Source organism: Camelus dromedarius, chromosome 17 (assembly GCF_036321535.1).
Source record: "Camelus dromedarius isolate mCamDro1 chromosome 17, mCamDro1.pat, whole genome shotgun sequence".
NCBI classification, from domain to species: Eukaryota; Metazoa; Chordata; class Mammalia; order Artiodactyla; family Camelidae; genus Camelus; species Camelus dromedarius.
Window position 1 is genome coordinate 34,461,864 of NC_087452.1, and position 16,326 is coordinate 34,478,189.

The 16,326-nt window shown below is 48.9% G+C and overlaps 3 protein-coding genes across 8 annotated transcripts in view; 1 reads left to right on the forward strand and 2 right to left on the reverse strand.

Annotated features, from left to right (window-relative positions):
• Positions 1 to 16,326, forward strand: part of CCDC51 (coiled-coil domain containing 51) — a 28,232-nt gene that overhangs the window by 175 nt on the left and 11,731 nt on the right. The window contains exons 1-4 of one of the 3 annotated variants that reach the window (XM_031470256.2): positions 2,617 to 2,754; positions 7,758 to 7,951; positions 8,108 to 8,202; positions 12,845 to 13,445. The gene's annotated coding sequence lies outside the window, so the exon portion shown is untranslated. Of the gene's footprint in view, positions 1 to 2,612; positions 2,755 to 7,757; positions 7,952 to 8,107; positions 8,203 to 12,844; positions 13,446 to 16,326 lie in introns of those variants that run through there. The other 2 variants (XM_064496565.1, XM_064496566.1) reach the window with 2 other exon arrangements.
• On the reverse strand, positions 9 to 1,481 carry TREX1 (three prime repair exonuclease 1). Of its 2 annotated transcripts, none has more exons than XM_010978737.3 (2): positions 1,334 to 1,481; positions 9 to 1,016 (listed from the first exon to the last, which is right to left on the reverse strand). In XM_010978737.3, the coding sequence occupies exon 2, from the start codon at positions 994 to 996 to the stop codon at positions 46 to 48; it is 951 nt and encodes a 316-aa protein (XP_010977039.1). In that variant the 5' UTR covers positions 997 to 1,016; positions 1,334 to 1,481; the 3' UTR covers positions 9 to 45. The 2 variants fall into 2 exon arrangements, with proteins under 2 accessions (XP_010977039.1, XP_010977045.1); XM_010978743.3 differs by having other exon boundaries at positions 9 to 912; positions 1,334 to 1,469.
• Positions 1,943 to 15,126, reverse strand: ATRIP (ATR interacting protein). 3 transcript variants are annotated; one of them, XM_010978787.3, is made up of 13 exons: positions 14,769 to 15,125; positions 12,756 to 12,886; positions 11,900 to 12,070; positions 10,233 to 10,351; positions 8,713 to 8,870; positions 7,334 to 7,435; positions 6,885 to 7,014; positions 6,007 to 6,696; positions 3,774 to 3,910; positions 3,528 to 3,619; positions 2,973 to 3,053; positions 2,519 to 2,771; positions 1,943 to 2,106 (listed from the first exon to the last, which is right to left on the reverse strand). In XM_010978787.3, the coding sequence occupies exons 1-13, from the start codon at positions 15,013 to 15,015 to the stop codon at positions 2,039 to 2,041; spliced, it is 2,379 nt and encodes a 792-aa protein (XP_010977089.2). In that variant the 5' UTR covers positions 15,016 to 15,125; the 3' UTR covers positions 1,943 to 2,038. The 3 variants fall into 3 exon arrangements, with proteins under 3 accessions (XP_010977089.2, XP_031326115.2, XP_064352632.1); XM_031470255.2 differs by lacking the exon at positions 1,943 to 2,106 and having other exon boundaries at positions 2,355 to 2,771; positions 3,528 to 3,616; positions 14,769 to 15,126; XM_064496562.1 differs by lacking the exon at positions 1,943 to 2,106 and having other exon boundaries at positions 2,355 to 2,771; positions 14,769 to 15,126.

Here is a 16,326-nt window from a genome sequence, read left to right on the forward strand (position 1 = left end):
CCACTCAGTGCTGGGGGTGGGGATCTTTATTTGTCAGACGCTCCTTCACGGCCTACTGCCCGGGTCTGGCAGGGACAGCCCATACAGTGTGGCTACTACCAGGGTCAGGAAGGCCAGCAGGCCCAGTGGGGCCAGCAGTCCCTCCCTGGATGGGGCTCCAGGGCCCTTCACTGGAGGAAGGGGCTTGGGGCTTCTGTCCCCACCAAGGTTGCGGCGGGTGTTCCTGGCTCTGGCCAGGGGTACAGTGGCTGTGGCAGAAGATGGCCTTGAGTTGGTTTCAGTAGAGGCTGTGACCACATACATCGGCTTGACAGAGCTGAAGGGCCTGGCATGGGCGTCTACCCACCGCAGCAGGGCCCGAGGCCTCCACTGGCAGATGCTGAGCAGGGCTAGGACGTCGCCCTCGGCTGTGTGTGAGTCTGGCGGGGCCTGCCCGTACAGCCGTGTGTAGATGCTGCCCAGGCTGTAGCTCTTCCTCGGGCCGTGCTCTGAGGGGCTGCCATCTTGCTCCAGGGCCTTCAGGGCAGCAATGCTATCCGCACAGAAGGCGCCGTCCAGAGCACTGGCAAGGCCCAGCATAGACAGCTCTGCCCGGAGCAGGGGGAAGTCGTAGCGGTCACCGTTGTGTGCCACGAGGCACCAGGGCTGTGGCTGGCGTCGCAGGAAGGCTTGGAGCAGGTAGGCCAGGTCAGCATCGAAGCGTTGACGCCCGTGTGCAGCCAGCTCAGCTGTGCTCAGGCCCGTGATCTCACTGGCCGCAGGGCTACAGGCCTTCCCTGGAACCACGCACAGGGAGAGCTTGTCCAGCACCCGGGGTGGTGGGGGCACCATGGGAGGAGGCCCCTGACAGGTAGGAAGGCTCTCCAAGGCACATCTGTGGACAGCCAGCAGGCACAGCTCCGTAACCTTGGGCTGGGAGAAGGGCAGGCCAGTGGCTTCCAGGTCCAAGAAGATGAGAGTCTGCACGGGACCTGGGGGTGGGGCTTGTGAGCCCATGGTGGGTACTGCCACGGAGCCTGGGGAGGGGCAGGGGGTAGGGGTGGGTGTGTGAGTGCCCAATGACAGAGGGTGAGGCAGGTCGGGGTGGGGTGGGCAGGAGCACCTCGCTGGCCTTCCTTGCACGGACTGGTACTGTTGGTTAGCACCAGGACCCATTTTTCAGGGCAGGAAGCCAGAGAGGGTAGGGTAGCTTCCTTAGTGGGACCAGCACACTCGGCCGTCTGTTTAGGGGAAGGTTTGGCTCCTCCCCAGGTGCTTGCTTTGTCTGGTGGTGGGGGCTGGGGCAGGTACCCATGGCCCTCCCACCCTACCCCATCCCCTTGGGGGTCCTTACCACTGAGTGGCAGACAGGCAGCAATGATTCGGTACACGCTCTCTGGCTGGTTCTTGCTGCTGGCAGCAGTGGTGGGAAGTGAAACTCAGCCTGAGCCCGCCCAGGGGCTGGCGTGAGCAAGGCCCGCCCTGCTCGTCAGCCAGCCTGGGCTGTCCCTCCCCAGGCACTCCGCCGTGCGGCCCCCAAGGCCTTCTCAGATCTGTAGCCGTGGGCCTGCGGGCTGGCCCATCCTACACTAGGGCCCTCACAGCCGGAGGACAGGGCTACTGTGGAGAAGTCTAGCTCCAGGGCTCCAGTCTGCTGGGAGTCCCTGCCATGTCTACCCACCCCTTGGCCCCACTTTCCCAGGCCTTCCTGGTTTAGGCCTTGGCTCTGGGCTGCCTCCTTCCCTGCCACACAATGGTTTCTTCCCATGGCCTCAGCCCAAAGCGATGACTCAGGACAATTCCACGGGCAGGGCAGGGCTCCTTCCTCAAAGCAGATTCATTACCATGGGGCTGGCTCTCAGCTCTGGCAGGGACAGGAAGAAGGATCGCAGTCTTCTCCGGGTCCCCCTCCTGCTCTGTCCCTCCCACTCAGCCGACACAGATCAGACTCGGGAAACAAGGCTGGCTTGTTCTCAAATAGCCAGTCACTGCTTTTAATCAGTGGATGAGGGAAGGAAAGAAGTGTTGGTGCCACCATGTGGCTCGATGGGGACAGGCCTCAGCCACAGTCCATCTCGTGGTCGTCCACATCGGTCTCCGCGGCACAGAGGTCATCGAGGGCTGCCTCTGAACCAGAAAAGACGAGGGTCCTGTGGTGAAAGCCTGAAGGCACAGGGACTGGGGGGGGGGGGTCCCCACCTCTCCTCCCTGCCAGGCCCACAGGAACTAACCAGTCCCTTCCACACCCAGGCCTTGTTCCCTCAGCTACTGCAAGCAAAGTGATACAAAGGCAATTCAAATAGGGATGTTTCTGGAAAAACCGTGGCTCTGCCAGGCTGACTCAACAGATACAAGCAAAAGGCAGGCTGACAGACTCAGAGAAGACCCAGAGCGGGAAGACAAGAATGGCCCCAGTGCTGGCAGAGGCTGTGTGGATGGAGTGCTGCTGATCTACGGCCAGGAAGTCTGACTTGCCCATGGATTTGGGGGCAAACCCCACACGTGGGCTGGAGCAGGAAGGGGCCCTGCCACCGCTCACCTTCACAGTCTGTCACGTCAGGAAGCCCTCGAATCAGCGTGCTGACCCCGGGCATCACCTGGTCATACTGATGCAGGACCTCCACGCAGTGCACAGTGAAGAGCTTGTCCTTCTGGGACAGGCTGTGCAGCAGCAGCACCGTGTCCCGCAGACACCGCACTGTCCGCTTCTGCTGGTCTGTTCTCGGGGGCCCCCCTGCCCTCCGCACCGTCAGCCACTGTCTGTGCAGCATCACTGTGAGTGCTCTGACCACCTGGGGGAGGGCGCAGACTGAGGTCAGGTCTCATGGTGCCTGCTCAGCTGGGCAGCACCTTTTCCAGCCACCCACACAAGGAAGGTTCTGTGTGGCGGCACCAGGGTCTAAGCCTGGTGAAGGAGCAGGGGTCCTTGCACAAGGCCCCCTCACTCACTGACAAAGCTGCCCGCTGTCGGCCCGCCTGCCCCCGGCACTCACCTCCACGTTGCACTGGCAGCTGGAGCCAGTGACTGGGGAGGAGGGGCTCTGCACACCAAGCTTAGCCAGGAGCCACACAGCCTAGAACAAGAACAGACCCTGTTCCATCCATGGCAGAACGAGACCCTGGGCAAAGCAAGGGCTTTCTCAGGTTTCTCTAAGGGCTCCAGTTGCCTCAGCAACTGCTTCTCTGCACAAGTGGGGTCCAAGAGGTGGTGTTGTGGGGTCTTTCCAGACAAGACACAGGACTAATACCTGTATCTCACCAAGACCCACCTGCTTCCAGGCTCACCTCTAGCCACCAGACCCCAAAGCCAGGTTAGAATCAGTTATGAGGCAACCCTGCCAAGTCCTAGGGTACCCTGGGGTTCGCCTGTACTGTATCTGTGTAGTTTGAAGCTCCCAAAGTGAGTTTACCTTGTTAGTGGCTAAACTCGTTACCAAAATGAATGAAAGCTCCCTTTGTCCCCAGAGGAAGGAGGAAAAGTAGCCCTTGGTTTGGGTGGGGTGGGGTGGGTGGTGAGGAGTCCACCAAAGGGGCTCTGGCATTCTTACCTCTTGTTCCAGCTGAAGCCACTGTGTCTCCGAGGCCGCTCTGTCGGGCCTTGACGTGATGTACATGTACAGCAGCAGGAGGAGGCAGCCTTCTGGAAAGGACGCCCCACCTCTCACTCAGGGTCCCCCTTCTCACCCAGAACCTGGGGTACAAGCTGAAGAAGCCCTCAGGGGGCCTGTCCCTGCCACCACCCTTCCCTCCAACCTGCAGCAGCAGTCCAGACGCACACCCCTGGCCTGCTTTACCCGGGTGGGAGCAGAGCTGAGGTGCGAGCTTCTCGTGGTCCACCAGGAGGGACAGGAGCTCAACAGTTAGCAGCACACTAGGCAGGGGTGTCTCTGGGCTGAGGCACTGTGGCAGTACCCGGAACACACACTGGAACCTGAAACACAGGGGTCCAGAGATGTGACACCTCCAAACCAATCCTGTAACTCACCCTCACTTTGCACTGGAGGTAACAGGAAATTCAAGAGGCCAGGACAAAGAGACTTGATTCGGACAGCATGGGTTCAAATGGCAGCCGACCACCACCTGCTTGCTGATACTCGTTTCCTGTGACCCAGTGGGCACTACTCATGCTGCATCGTGTCCTGCTTTAGAGCCCGGGTAGCACTGGTCCCTGGCTTTCACTCTGAGGTGAACACCAAGGAATTTGGACGAGAAGCACAGCGTGGGAGGTGGCATCAGACAGTGATCAAGGACGGTGGCTCAGGAGCCTAACTAGCTTGAAACCATCCAGCACACTCCCTCTGGGGTTTCAGACAAGTTTCCCTACCTCAGCACGGAGTTTATTCACTCCACAGACACTGAGTGCTCACAGTGTGCAGCCCGAGCCAGTGAACAGGAGGCATCTGTGTCTGGCCTGCAGTAAGCACCCATTGTTTTTTGATGACATTGTGGACAAGCTCAACAGGGATGGAATGATGATGTAATTACCAAAGGAACTGGTAAAAATGTGGTTCCTGGAATTCATTCATTCAAAAAATATGAAACGGGTGCAAGGATTTTTCAGTATCTGCAAATCAATCAATGCAATATACCACATAAACAAACTGAAGAATACAAACCATATGATCATCTCAGTAGATGCAGAAAAAGCTTTTGATGACGTTCACCGTCCATTTATGATAAAAACTCTCCAGAAAGTGGGCACTGAGGGACTATTCCTCAACATAATAAAGGCCATATATGAAAAACTGCACAGTTAATGTCATACTCAATGGTGAAAAGCTGAAAGCATTTCATCTAAGATCAGTCCATTCTTGCCACTTTTATTCAACATAGTTTTGGAAGCCCTAGCCACAGCAACCAGAGAAGAAAAAGAAATGAAGGGAATCCAAATTGGAAAGGAGTAAGTAAAACTGCCACTTTGCAGATGACATACTATAGAAAATCCTAAAGACACCATCAGAAAACTGCTAGAGCTCATCAGTGAATTTGGTAGTTTCAGGATAAAAAATTAATATATAGAAATCTGCTGCATTTCTATACACTAACAGTGGACTATCAGAAAGAGAAATTAAGAAAACAATTTGATTTACCACTGCATCAAAAAGAATAAAATACCTAGGACTAAACCTACCTATGAAGGTAAAAGACCTGTACTCCACAAACTTTAAGACACATGAGAGAAACTGAAGATGACACAAACAGATGGAAAGATATACTGTGTTCTTGGATCAGAAGAATCAGCATTGTTAAAATTACTGTACTATCCAAGGCCATGTACAGATTCAATGCAGTCCCTATCAAAATATGAGTGGCATTTTTTATAGATCTGGAACAAATAATTTTAAAATTTATATGGAAACCCAAAAGACCCCAAATAGCTGAAACAATCTTGAAGAAAAGAACACAGCTGGAGGAATCATGCTCCCTGACTTCAAACTATACTACAAAGCTACAGTAATCAAAATGGTATGGTACTGGCACAAAAAATGGACAGGATAGAAAGCCCAGAAATAAACCCACACACTTATGGTTAATTAATCTTCAACAAAGGAGGCAAGAATATACAATGGCAAAAAGACTCTCTTCAATAAATGGTGCTGGGAAAACTGGACAGCTACTTGTGAAAGAATGGAATTAGAACATTCTCCAATATCATATACAAAGTAAACTCAAAGTGCCTGATCCACACCCCAGGTTCAAAGGCCTCTTGGTTCAGCCTTTGTCTGTCATTGGGGCAGGGCACTCTTCCACAGTGGCTAACAGCCTTCTTTTATCACGTGTGTCTTTTGCTTACCTGCTGTCCAGAGGTAGTATTTAGCCAAATAAACCACTTTCTTAGTTCTTCTAACACTTGGACCCAATTCCCATCACTCCAGAACTCTGAGTTAAGCCTCAGAACCTAAACGAAGGCTTAGAGCTGAGCAGTATGGACAAGCCAAGATGGGAGAAAGAACAGGGGCTACAGGACAGACCTCAAAAGGTCAGGTAAGACCCACAGGAAATCATGACTCCCATGCTATGTTATACCTGGGCAGGAAATCGAAGGAAGCATTTTCAGCTAATTTCACCAAAACCTTAAGGCACTGGCTGAGGATACTGGCTTGAAGGTGACCTGTTGCTGCAGAAGATAAAGCCAAGAGCTGAAGAAGCATCTTCAATAGTGGATGCTGGCTTTGGTCATTGGCAAGCCCCCCTGGGGCTGAGGTCACATTCCCGTGACCATGTCCATGAACCAGACTCTGGTCTCCTTCCCTAACAGCAGAATCTGCACCGGCTCCTGACAGTAACTTGCAGACAACTGCTCCGCTGTGGCACACCAGGTGCTGAAGGATGTTCAGTGAAGCCACAGAGAAGCCTTCCAGGTTGCAAACTGAGTCCTCGGGGCTGGCCTCTACCCCAGAGCTCACGCAGGGGGGATGTGTTGGTGAGTCCCCAGGTGCTCCGCTTCTTTTGGCTATTGCCAAATCCTGCAGAGCCTGGCAGTGTAAGCTGATAAAGAACTGTACCAGGGGGAGGAGATGCACTGCTCCACGAAGCTGGCAGAGCGGGAAGGCCATTCTGCCTCCCTCTGCTGGGTCTTTGTCATAGGAGCCTTCATTTCTGGCCACCAGATTCAGTCCAGTCAGTGCCAGGTTCTGTGCTTCTCTCAGAGCCAAGAGGGGAAATGACCCATCGCGAGAACCTGTTGTCCTCAGGCCTGAAATCCCAATCAAGGTACTAGCAACAGACACAAAAGAAAACACAGTGTGAGAGGAGATAAGGTCAAAGGACCCAAATAGCATGCCTGCTAAATTCTCTACCTTCCCTGCCCAGAGCACAGACCTCCCAGGCTGGTCAGGGCCAGATAGGAACCTGCTTCCCGGAAACTCCTTCCTAAACAAGGTTTTTAGGAGTCTTACGCTTACCTGCCAAACCCTGGTAGCTGCAACAAGGTGCCGGCAGGGGCCTCAGGACAACTGCTGAGGAGGTGGCACAGACCTAGGGATGACCCTGGGATCAAAGGCTGCTTCAGGAGAAGGTTTATCAAAATGGAACCTGCAGAAGACAAGGAGACAGTGGAAGGTTCTGATGTGGGAGGCCTTTTCTATGATGCCAGCTGTCCTCTAAGCTAGCTCTAAGCCCGCTTGAGATGCCTGTGGGTGCTGAAGGCTCTGGCATACTTGCTCTGTGCCCCTTCCATTTTACAGTCTTTTGCTTAATCCACAGATTACTACTCCCCTGGGCCCCCTAAAGGACTGCCTAGGGCGTTGGACCTCAGAGTCTCGGACAGTTCCTTGGGCAATTCCACTGCGGCACTGCAGAGGACGATAGGACCCATGTAGGTCTCCTGCAGAAGGAGCAGGGATTCTGGTACCTTGAGTGTTTGACTTCTGCATCCAGCTGTCAACAAGACTTTTCTGGGACTCTTCCTGCTTTATGGGGTCACCTCCCAGACTATGGATCTTAGTCTCTGAAACTAGATAAAATGTGAATCAAAACTTGAAGACAAAAGCACCAGCATATCAGAAACTCTTAAATGTAACAAGTTTAAATCAGTGTTTCACTTCAACTTTGGATCAAAACAAGAGCCAACACAACCCAAGAACCTTCACATCTTTGCCATCATCATATAAAACAGAAACTTGCATAAGGAAAAGAAAAGAAAATTAAATTGTCTGTCCCACTTTAAAATCAGGCAATGACATAAAAGCAGTAACCCTAACATTTATATGGTTCTTGTTATGTGCTAGACACTGTTCTGAGAGCTTTACACATGCTAGCTTACTTGTTCCTCACAGCAACCCTACCAGGAGGTGTCATCATTAACTCTGTTTTACATCTGGGAAACCTGAGGCACAGAGGTTAAGGGACTCGCCCAAATTATACAAGCCAGTAAGCAGTGTGACTGGACTCACAGCCAGGCTGGTGGGCTCTGCTGCCTGGTCGTAACACTACCCTGTAACTGCTCCTGAAGTTGCTAGACGCCAAAAATGTGAGTAGCTGTGATTCTCAGGGGTGGTGGTGATGGCCAGTGATTTGAGAGGGTTTTTGGTGGTAGGAGAGAGGCAATGTATCTGAACTGTAAGATAAACTGGCACAGCACAATCTTAGAGTGAAAACCTACTAACGCTAGATTGTCTCTCTCTAGAAAGCGGTAGCACTCCCTCAGTCTGGACTCGCTGTACAAACTCAAGGCTGGGCTGTGAAAGGAGCCCACGTTCCTGCCTACTAGCCGTGTTTCTGGTATGTTAATGGATGCTGACCGTGGAGGTTTTAAAATATACCTGCAAATTCTTTGACATACTTCCATTCAAAGGGTGCAGCCTAGTTTCCTTCCTCTTAAACATGGCCCAGACTTAGTGACTCACTTTTAACAAACAGAATGTGTAGAAGTGATGCTATGTGACTTCTGAGGCTGGGCCATAAAAAGGACAGCGTCTACCTAGCTCTCTCTCTGGATGTGCTAGCGCTAGAGGAAGCCATCAACCAGGCTATGAGGCCAGCCAAGTAGCCCTGTGGGGAGGCCCACATGTGGAGAGGAATTCCACTGCCAGCCATATGAGGGAGCCACTTTGAATTAGACCCTCCACCCCTGACAAGCCTTCAGTGATTCCAGTCCTTGCAGAGACAAACCATCCCCACTGTGCTATCAGAACTGCTGACCCATGGAAATGAGAAAAACAACTCATTGTTTCAAGCCACAAGTTTGAGTAGTCTGATACAGAGCAGTGGATGATGGATAGACTGACTTACCCTCTCTGGCCACCAGGGACTTGCATCCTGGCTCTGTCTGGCATGGATGGGGAAGGGACATGTTAGCACTAAAAGACTCCTTCGTAGGGAAAGGCGGTTTTCCAAATTGTGGAGAACAAGCTTCTGGCTTTACAACCACAGAAGGGCTTTTCCTAGGACTGGAAAAAGTTAACTATGAAAGCAAAGTAATGATTCTGCTAACACCATTTAAAATACTTGGTTATAAAACCTCTAACAAGACTTAAACTTTTCAGGTCTATGTGACATGACCAAAAAGTTTTATCTGTTATTACACATTTGTCATTCTTTGTCAGGAAGCAGTGCAAAATTTAAGGCATTTTGATCCAAATTGTTGAAAAATAATCTTTGATTTATTTCCACGTTTTTCTAATTACCCAAAAGCATTGGCTGTAATTCCATTACTGTTTCTAATTCCACCAAAACACCTTTTCAATTTGAAACAAACTTTTTTTTTAATTGAAGTATAATTGCTATACAATATTATGTAAGTTACAAGTGTGTAATGTAATGATTCACAATTTTTAAAGGTTATACTCCATTTATAGTTATTAAAACATGTTGGCTATATTCCCCAGATTGTACAATACATCCTTGTAGCTTATTTTATATCTGATAGTTTGTACCCCTATTCCCCTATCCCTGTATTGTCCCTCCCTTCTCTCCTCTCCCCAGTGGTAACCATTAGTTTGGGACAACCTCTTTTTTAATAGTCAGGGACTGAATTCAAAGATTTTCAGTAGAAAGAGGATCTAGTAAAAGGTATGTTGTGTCTTGCAACTTGAAAACTGAGCCAGTTTCTCGGTGCCAGGGTCTTTATGTTAGAGAAGCAGTCTTAACCCTCTGATCCGATCAGACAATAAGGTTAGTGGTGTATGAAGAGGTGAGGATGGATTCTCTCTGCTCTCCTGTCTTACCTGGACTATGCAAGGCAGGAAGAGTTCAATTTCATACCCTGCCCATTGTAAGTAAAGGCAGAAGAACGTTCAATACCAGAAAAAGATGACCTGACCCACACTGTTCAAATTTCAAGGCTGATACTACTCTGGCAGGCAGGGGACAAGACAGACCATTAACAAGCTGATCACATCTGCAGCAAAGGTGGGGGCTGTTGGACAAAGGTCCCAGGGAAGCAAATGAGAAAAAATATTCCAAGTAGTTGGGACTAAAAGACATTTACAATTGGGGCAAAATCACTTATTTGAAACAAATTACAAAAAAATGAAGACTGGTTCACCCCACAAGTTTGGAGATCATCTTCCCAGCCTTTTCTCATCCCAAGGAGTTGTGTTTATAAAGACCTACAAGGAGAAGGCACTGCTAGAGTATGCGGCCTTTATGCTGTGATGCCCCAAACATTCTAGCCTCTGAAGCCTTCAGCAGAGACGATCTATGTCCCAGAGGCAGAGTCTAAACAGCCTCATTCAGGACTAGCCTGACACTGTTAATCACTTTTTACTAAGCAATGCAAAATTGAACTCTCCCTCCAGCACCACCATTACCTGACATGGCAAATGGAGGGAGCAGCTAGTTTATTTGCTCGTTCACTGCTCTGAAGCTTTGTCCTTAATTCATTCATCTCTGCATCTTTAAACTGGAGTTCAGACTGTAGTGACTGGAGCTGGAAGGCAAAAGTAGCATACTTGTAGTGGCCCCATCACATATACAGAAACATCTCCGGGCTTCAAAATCTAGAGCTAGTAAAGGAAAAACAATGAGAAACGGTATCTAGAAGTTCACCATGACATAAATGTCCTGAAATATCAAGCTCTACCCTTCTTCTGGAAAGACAGCATGGTATTCTAGAAAGATATTTTGACCCGAACTATTGCAAGTTATTTTTTTGAGGGTTCGAACACCATTTACTCAGCCTCTCTGAACTTCAGCTTATCTGTAATAAATACCTGTCTTGATGGTTGGGGGAATTAAGTAAGAATGATGACAAGGTGCCATAACTCATAGTAATATGTTGACCTTTTAGTGAACGGAATGGTGCACAATCCAGGTCTTTCTGAAAGTCTGGGTTGAGTGTTTGGAAGAGTTTTACCAAAACCCTGTGCAGTGTGGGGAGACCTGCTGCTCTGGTCTGTGGGGCCCACAGCCAACAGTAACTACTGTGATTGCTCGAGCACATCTGTGCCAGGCACAGCACCAGACACCAGTGCAGGACCATTTAAGTGGTTAACAACAACCCTTCTGGTTACTTTCTGGAACAGATAAGGGAAATGAGTCAGAGATCGTAAGTCATTACCCTGAGGTCACCACTTGAATGTGATAAAGGCTAGATTCAAACTCTGGTTTGTTTAACTGTAAATCCTTTGTTCTTCATCATGTATGTGGAAAGGCAGCTAAACTTTGCTGAGTTTGCTGAATGAAGTAATGGCAGAATAAGGCCCTGTATCCTTGAGATTGAAGCCTCAGGAAGTGCTGAAGGAAAGTGGTCTATACTGGACATCTACAGTTTTTCTCCCCAGAACATTATCTCCTTCCCCTAAGAAACATCATTTCCCTACCTCTGAATGTGTGATTTGAATGGGAGCTGTTGTCTTTCTGGTTACAGTGACTAGTTCAGGCACAGGCCTCTGACTCAGGTTGGACCAATTAAAGCCTTCCCCAGAATTTTAAAACTTTAGCTGAGGAACCTCAAGTCTTCGGTCTGTTTTGGAGCTATGAACTGTGAGTCCTGGAGCTTCCAGAGAACACATCTTCTACCATAAGGATGAAGCCTGTCTACAGTACGGAGAATAAAGACGAGTCCTGGCAAATCTTGAGTCATTCAATACTCCAGCACACTGTCTTCCCCAGACTTAGTTATGGAAGCCAATATATTTCCTTTTGGCCCAAGCTAGGTCAACTGTGTTTCTGATCTGCCTCCCTACACTGCCCCCACCACCAAAGGCCCTAATTTACACCTGTTTCTGGGAAGTCTAAGCTAGTGATTTAGACTACCACAGCAAAGCAGAGTTTCACCTAAGTCCTTTTCCAAACCACGTGCACAGCCTGAAAGAAAAGTATATGCAATTAGTTGATTAGCAGGAAGTATTTAAGACAAACAACTGTTGAAATCTTCCTGGGAGATTTACAAGCAACCTTAGTCATTGCTTCTAAAGGAACTCAGTGAGCAGGCAAAGCTGATGTCCAGATAAGCAAAACAAGTGCTCTGGGTCACCTTTTTGGAGAATTCCTTTTCTTTGTCACTGAGTGCTTGAGTTTTCTCTTGCTCAAGAAGGAAATGTGATCTTCTCTGTTCCTCTAGGATGGATTCTGTCTGATGCAGGGAGTCCCGCAAAATTTTAATTTCTCCATTTTTAATGAGGACTTCATCTTCCATTGCCTTCATCTATAAATCCCAAATTGATCTTGTGAAAAGTTTATAAGGGAAAACTATATATGTACTTGTTTCAACATAGAGCTGGGGAGATGGAGAAAGCACATTTAAAATATGTCCTAGAGACCAATGAGTACTCAAAATATACCTGTACCAACCAGACATCACCATGATCTGCTAGGCCTATTCCTGGGACAGCTGATACTCAGCAATATAGCTTTAGGATACCACTTGTCCACACATGCATGCAGATCCTGTAGGCTCTAATAGGTATTTAAAAATCTGGGTTGCACACTTGACAAAAATAAATTCCACATTATGTTCTTGGTTTTTCTAGGGACTTATAAATGAAAGATGAAAGATGTCTGCTTTTTTGCAAAACTGTTAATGAAAATAGCAACCATTATGATGCGGTGTTTCTTATATAAGACATATGCTATAAGTTGAACAGAAAATTTGTATCTCTTTTTGGATTAGGTATACAGTGTTTCCTTTCTTGCCCTGGCTGTTAGGAATCTCAGGACAGTTTCTTTCAACCACAATTTTCTGGCTCCCTCCTCCCCCAACTTGCCCTCATTTCATGGGGATGAATCTGGAGTCTTATTTTAAAGCTTTTATATATTTTATTGTATAATGCTTTATAACACATGCATAAGTGAAGGCATTAACTACAAAAACCATAAGTTAAATCACTTACCTTTTCTTTAAGTTCTTTGTATTGTGCCTGAAGTACCTCTAATTCAAAATGATCTTTAACTGGAACACTTTCTCTGTTTTTCCCTGCAGGATTTTTTGACATCCCATCTAATCTGGCGACCTTATGAACATCTGTAAAAAACAGTTCCCATATACTGTTCAGGACCCAACATTTTCCCACTTTTGCCAGACAATGCTGAAAGGAATCACTCTTGAAAGCAAATTAGAGAAAGATCTAGTACGCAATATAGGCATTTTCCAACATAAGAACATGATTCAAACTCATAAATGATCTTTATGAAATAACAGATCCTGCCACCCTCTCCACATTCCCCACCCAATTTTAAGAGTCTCATCTAAAGGCGGAAAGGTGCTATGGGAATCTGACTGGTCAGAACTCAGTGATCTGTTATTCAACAATATTTACTAAGCACCTATAATATGCTAGGCACAGTTTAGCCTCTAAAGAAAGGTACAATGGTGAGCAAAATGCATACAGTCCTTACACTCATGGAGCTTACAGGGCTTCAAAAATAATCACATGAGTAAATGTAAAATTACAACTGTGAAAAGAGCTGCAGAGAAAAAGAAATACAGGAAAGCCTGTAATAAGGGACTTGAGTGATTAGAAGGCTTCCCTAGGGAAGTGATGACTGAACTGAGAGCTGAAGAACAAGCGGGAATTAACCAGGTAAGTGGGGATGGGGAATGGATGGAAAGAACACTCAAGGTATAAGAAATGGCAATGTGCAGTTTCTGTGTCATAAGGAAGCAGAGAGAATTCAAGGCCAGAAGGAGAGTCAGCGTGGCTAGAACCCGGAGAGGGAAAGCCACAGACCATGCTGAGCCTTGCAGGCCATATTAAGGATTTTGACCTTTACACCAGGAGCAGTGGGAAGTCATTAAAGGACTTCTAGTAGGGGTGTTCACATGCATCTGTGTGTGACCTAGACAGATTTGAGTTTTGATAAGATTGCTCTGGCTGTGGTATGAAGTCTGACTTGTAGGGAGTCAAAACTGGAAATGAGAATACAATTTAGCAGACTATTGTCCAGGGAGGGGTAATAGTAACGTAGATCAGGGAGATGGCAGAGATGATGCAGAGGGGATGGATTCCAGAGATGGATTAAGAAGGTGAAGTTATAGGATTTGGAAAGGAATTAGATACATGGTCAAGGAAAGGGAGCTGTTGCCTTGTGGTACATAATGGAGAGTGGTCCTAGTCAGTCATGCAGAACATCTGGTTATCAATCAGGGTTTTCTTAATGTCTGCTTTGCCATGCACCATGCTGGAGATGCTGGCAGATGACTGGATTTCCAGGAAATGATGGTGTGGAATTTAAGATCTGAGACATCCAGGTAGAGATTCAAGGTGCCCTCAAAACCTTTCTCTTTTTGGGAGCCCCACAAGACTTCACTCATTCCCTAAGGTAGAATGTAAGCTCCATGAAGGAAGGGGCTTTTGTCTTTTGTTCACTGCTAAACATGCTGCAGCTTCTAAGGTTTGGGCACCTAGTATAATTTATTGGTTGTATGAAAGAATAAGTCCTTTCATCTCTTCTGCCAGGCTCCTCTTATGCTCATGCGGTCCAAGGGAAAAGGTAGTCTTCACTAGACCTAAAGCCTCTCATACCTGCCCTAACAATGGGTCCCATGTGTAGGTAGTGATGGTTCTGAAGGCGGTTGTAGTCGTGTTCCAAGGATCGCTGCTTAGAACTAAGAATCCAGTGGCTCAGACTTAGAGAAACTAAGGTAAAATGTTAACCTAGCTTTCTATATTCCAAATCGGCTGTTTGACATTTCTGATACATTTCTCCCCCAAATCAAAGGGCCTTTTGGGACACAACCGCTGCTTAAATCAAGCTGTTCCCTGTACTTTTAAAAGGTGAAGGGGCAGTGTGGGTGCATGACACCGGGACAGCGGTCACCGTGGGGTTCCGAAGCCACGGTCACCAAGGGAGATCTGGCTAGTTCTGCACCACCCTCAGGGGAAAAGGCCCCGAGGCGCACTCACTGGACACGTCCCGAGCCGCGGCCGGGCATTGGCTCAAGGCCTGTGACGCAAGGGTGTCGAGCTCCTCCAGGTCGTCGGCGGTGAAATCCCCGTGCGCGCCGAAGGGGTCTTCGGGGTCCGGTGCGGCGACCGTGGGGAAGCCCCGGGCCCGCTTGCTTGGGCGATGCCCGGTGCTGGGCGCCGGGTCTGAGCAAGGTACTGGGGGCCCGCTCCGCCTCCTGCTGCCCAGCGCCGGCATTCCAGCCATGCCGGCCGCCAGCCACCCTCCGAAGGCTTGGAGTCCGGCCTGCGGCTGTGGGTACGGAAGGCTGGACCAACCGCCCGCGCGCCGCCGCTCGCCTCAGCCGCTAGGGCCACGCCCCCGAGTCAACCGGTCAATTAGCCGCCAGCCGGCAGGCGCGGAAGAATGACATCATCTGAGCGCGCCGCCGTGCTCAACTAAGCGCTTGCCAGCTCGGTTGCGCTCCGCCCCTCTGGGCAGCACTCCACCTATCCCTGAGTTGCTGGTAGCTGGGACTCAGCGGGTCAGACGGGGGCTTTGTGCGGAACAAGCCGAGTTACCTGGGGTGCGGGTCCAAGGCTCACCAGCCCCACTGCCAGGAGCTCTGCGCCGGCTCCTCGGCATCCAGTAGGATACACAGAGGCGCTGGAGGAGTTCCCCTTGCATTCATACGTGCACACGTGAATCGAGGCAGGCAGCATTCAGGGATTGGGTTTGCGTGAACTCGCTGTCCTCCTCCAGCCAGACCCACTTCTTTACATACCCCGAGGCACTCTTGGGGAGGAGTCTGGGAGACTGAGGTTAGACGAGAAGTATGAATAGAGATGTTGTGAGCACACATCTTTGAGAACAGTAAATATTTTGAATATGTACATTTGAGGTAGGTCTGGGGAAGAAAGGTCTGGGAAGGGGTGATTCTGAGAAGGGTGTGTCTGTGTTGAAGTGGGTGGCACTAGCCTAGCTGTTCAGGCTGTTAATATTTATTAATTCTTTCTCCTGAGAACTCTTGGTTGTTTTTGTCCCAAGCACTGGTCATAGAGAAATGAGACTCAGGAGGTCAAGGGTGGCCCCCTGGAAGTAGCATCTGGTCTCTCACACGTTGAGTGGGAGTTATCAAGAGTTAACAAGGAGGATGGCACACAAGACTACTCAGACGAGAATACAACACCAACATGGAGGCCACACAAGTGCCAGGTAGGAGTTATCTATGGCAAAAAGAGAAGGTAAGGCTATAGAGAGGAGCAGGGATTCAAGCTGGGCTTGAGGGTTTTATTGGGCAGTAGTGATGTGCAGAACAGTTAGCAGGAACACGGGGTTGGAGAGTAACTGGGGCAAGACTTTTTATCCTTGCATGCTCAGTGTCAAACTTAGCCTGTGACTGTCCTATGAATGTTTGTGAAAGCAGTTAATGAAAGGAAGACGGTTGTCAGGGCCTACAGGGTCTTGAATATCTGGCTTCAGTTTTTTCAGGTAACTAGTAGGTTCCCTCAGCCACCCAAATGTTGAATGCTTAAGTCTTAATTGCTGCAGATTTCTAGTCCTGTAAAGAGACAGGAT

Excerpts from the sequence above, each read along its gene's own strand:
- ATRIP (XM_064496562.1), bottom strand. The coding sequence starts at position 15,015 with ATGGCTGGAATGCCGGCGCTGGGCAGCAGGAGGCGGAGCGGGCCCCCA. Across the intron at positions 7,436-8,712 it reads GTCCCTGGTGGCCAGAGAGG|TTTCAGAGACTAAGATCCAT; the intron begins GTAAGTCAGTCT and ends CATTTTATCTAG. Across the intron at positions 3,054-3,527 it reads GGCTTCAGCTGGAACAAGAG|GCTGTGTGGCTCCTGGCTAA; the intron begins GTAAGAATGCCA and ends TTCTTGTTCTAG.
- TREX1 (XM_010978737.3), bottom strand. The coding sequence starts at position 996 with ATGGGCTCACAAGCCCCACCCCCAGGTCCCGTGCAGACTCTCATCTTC.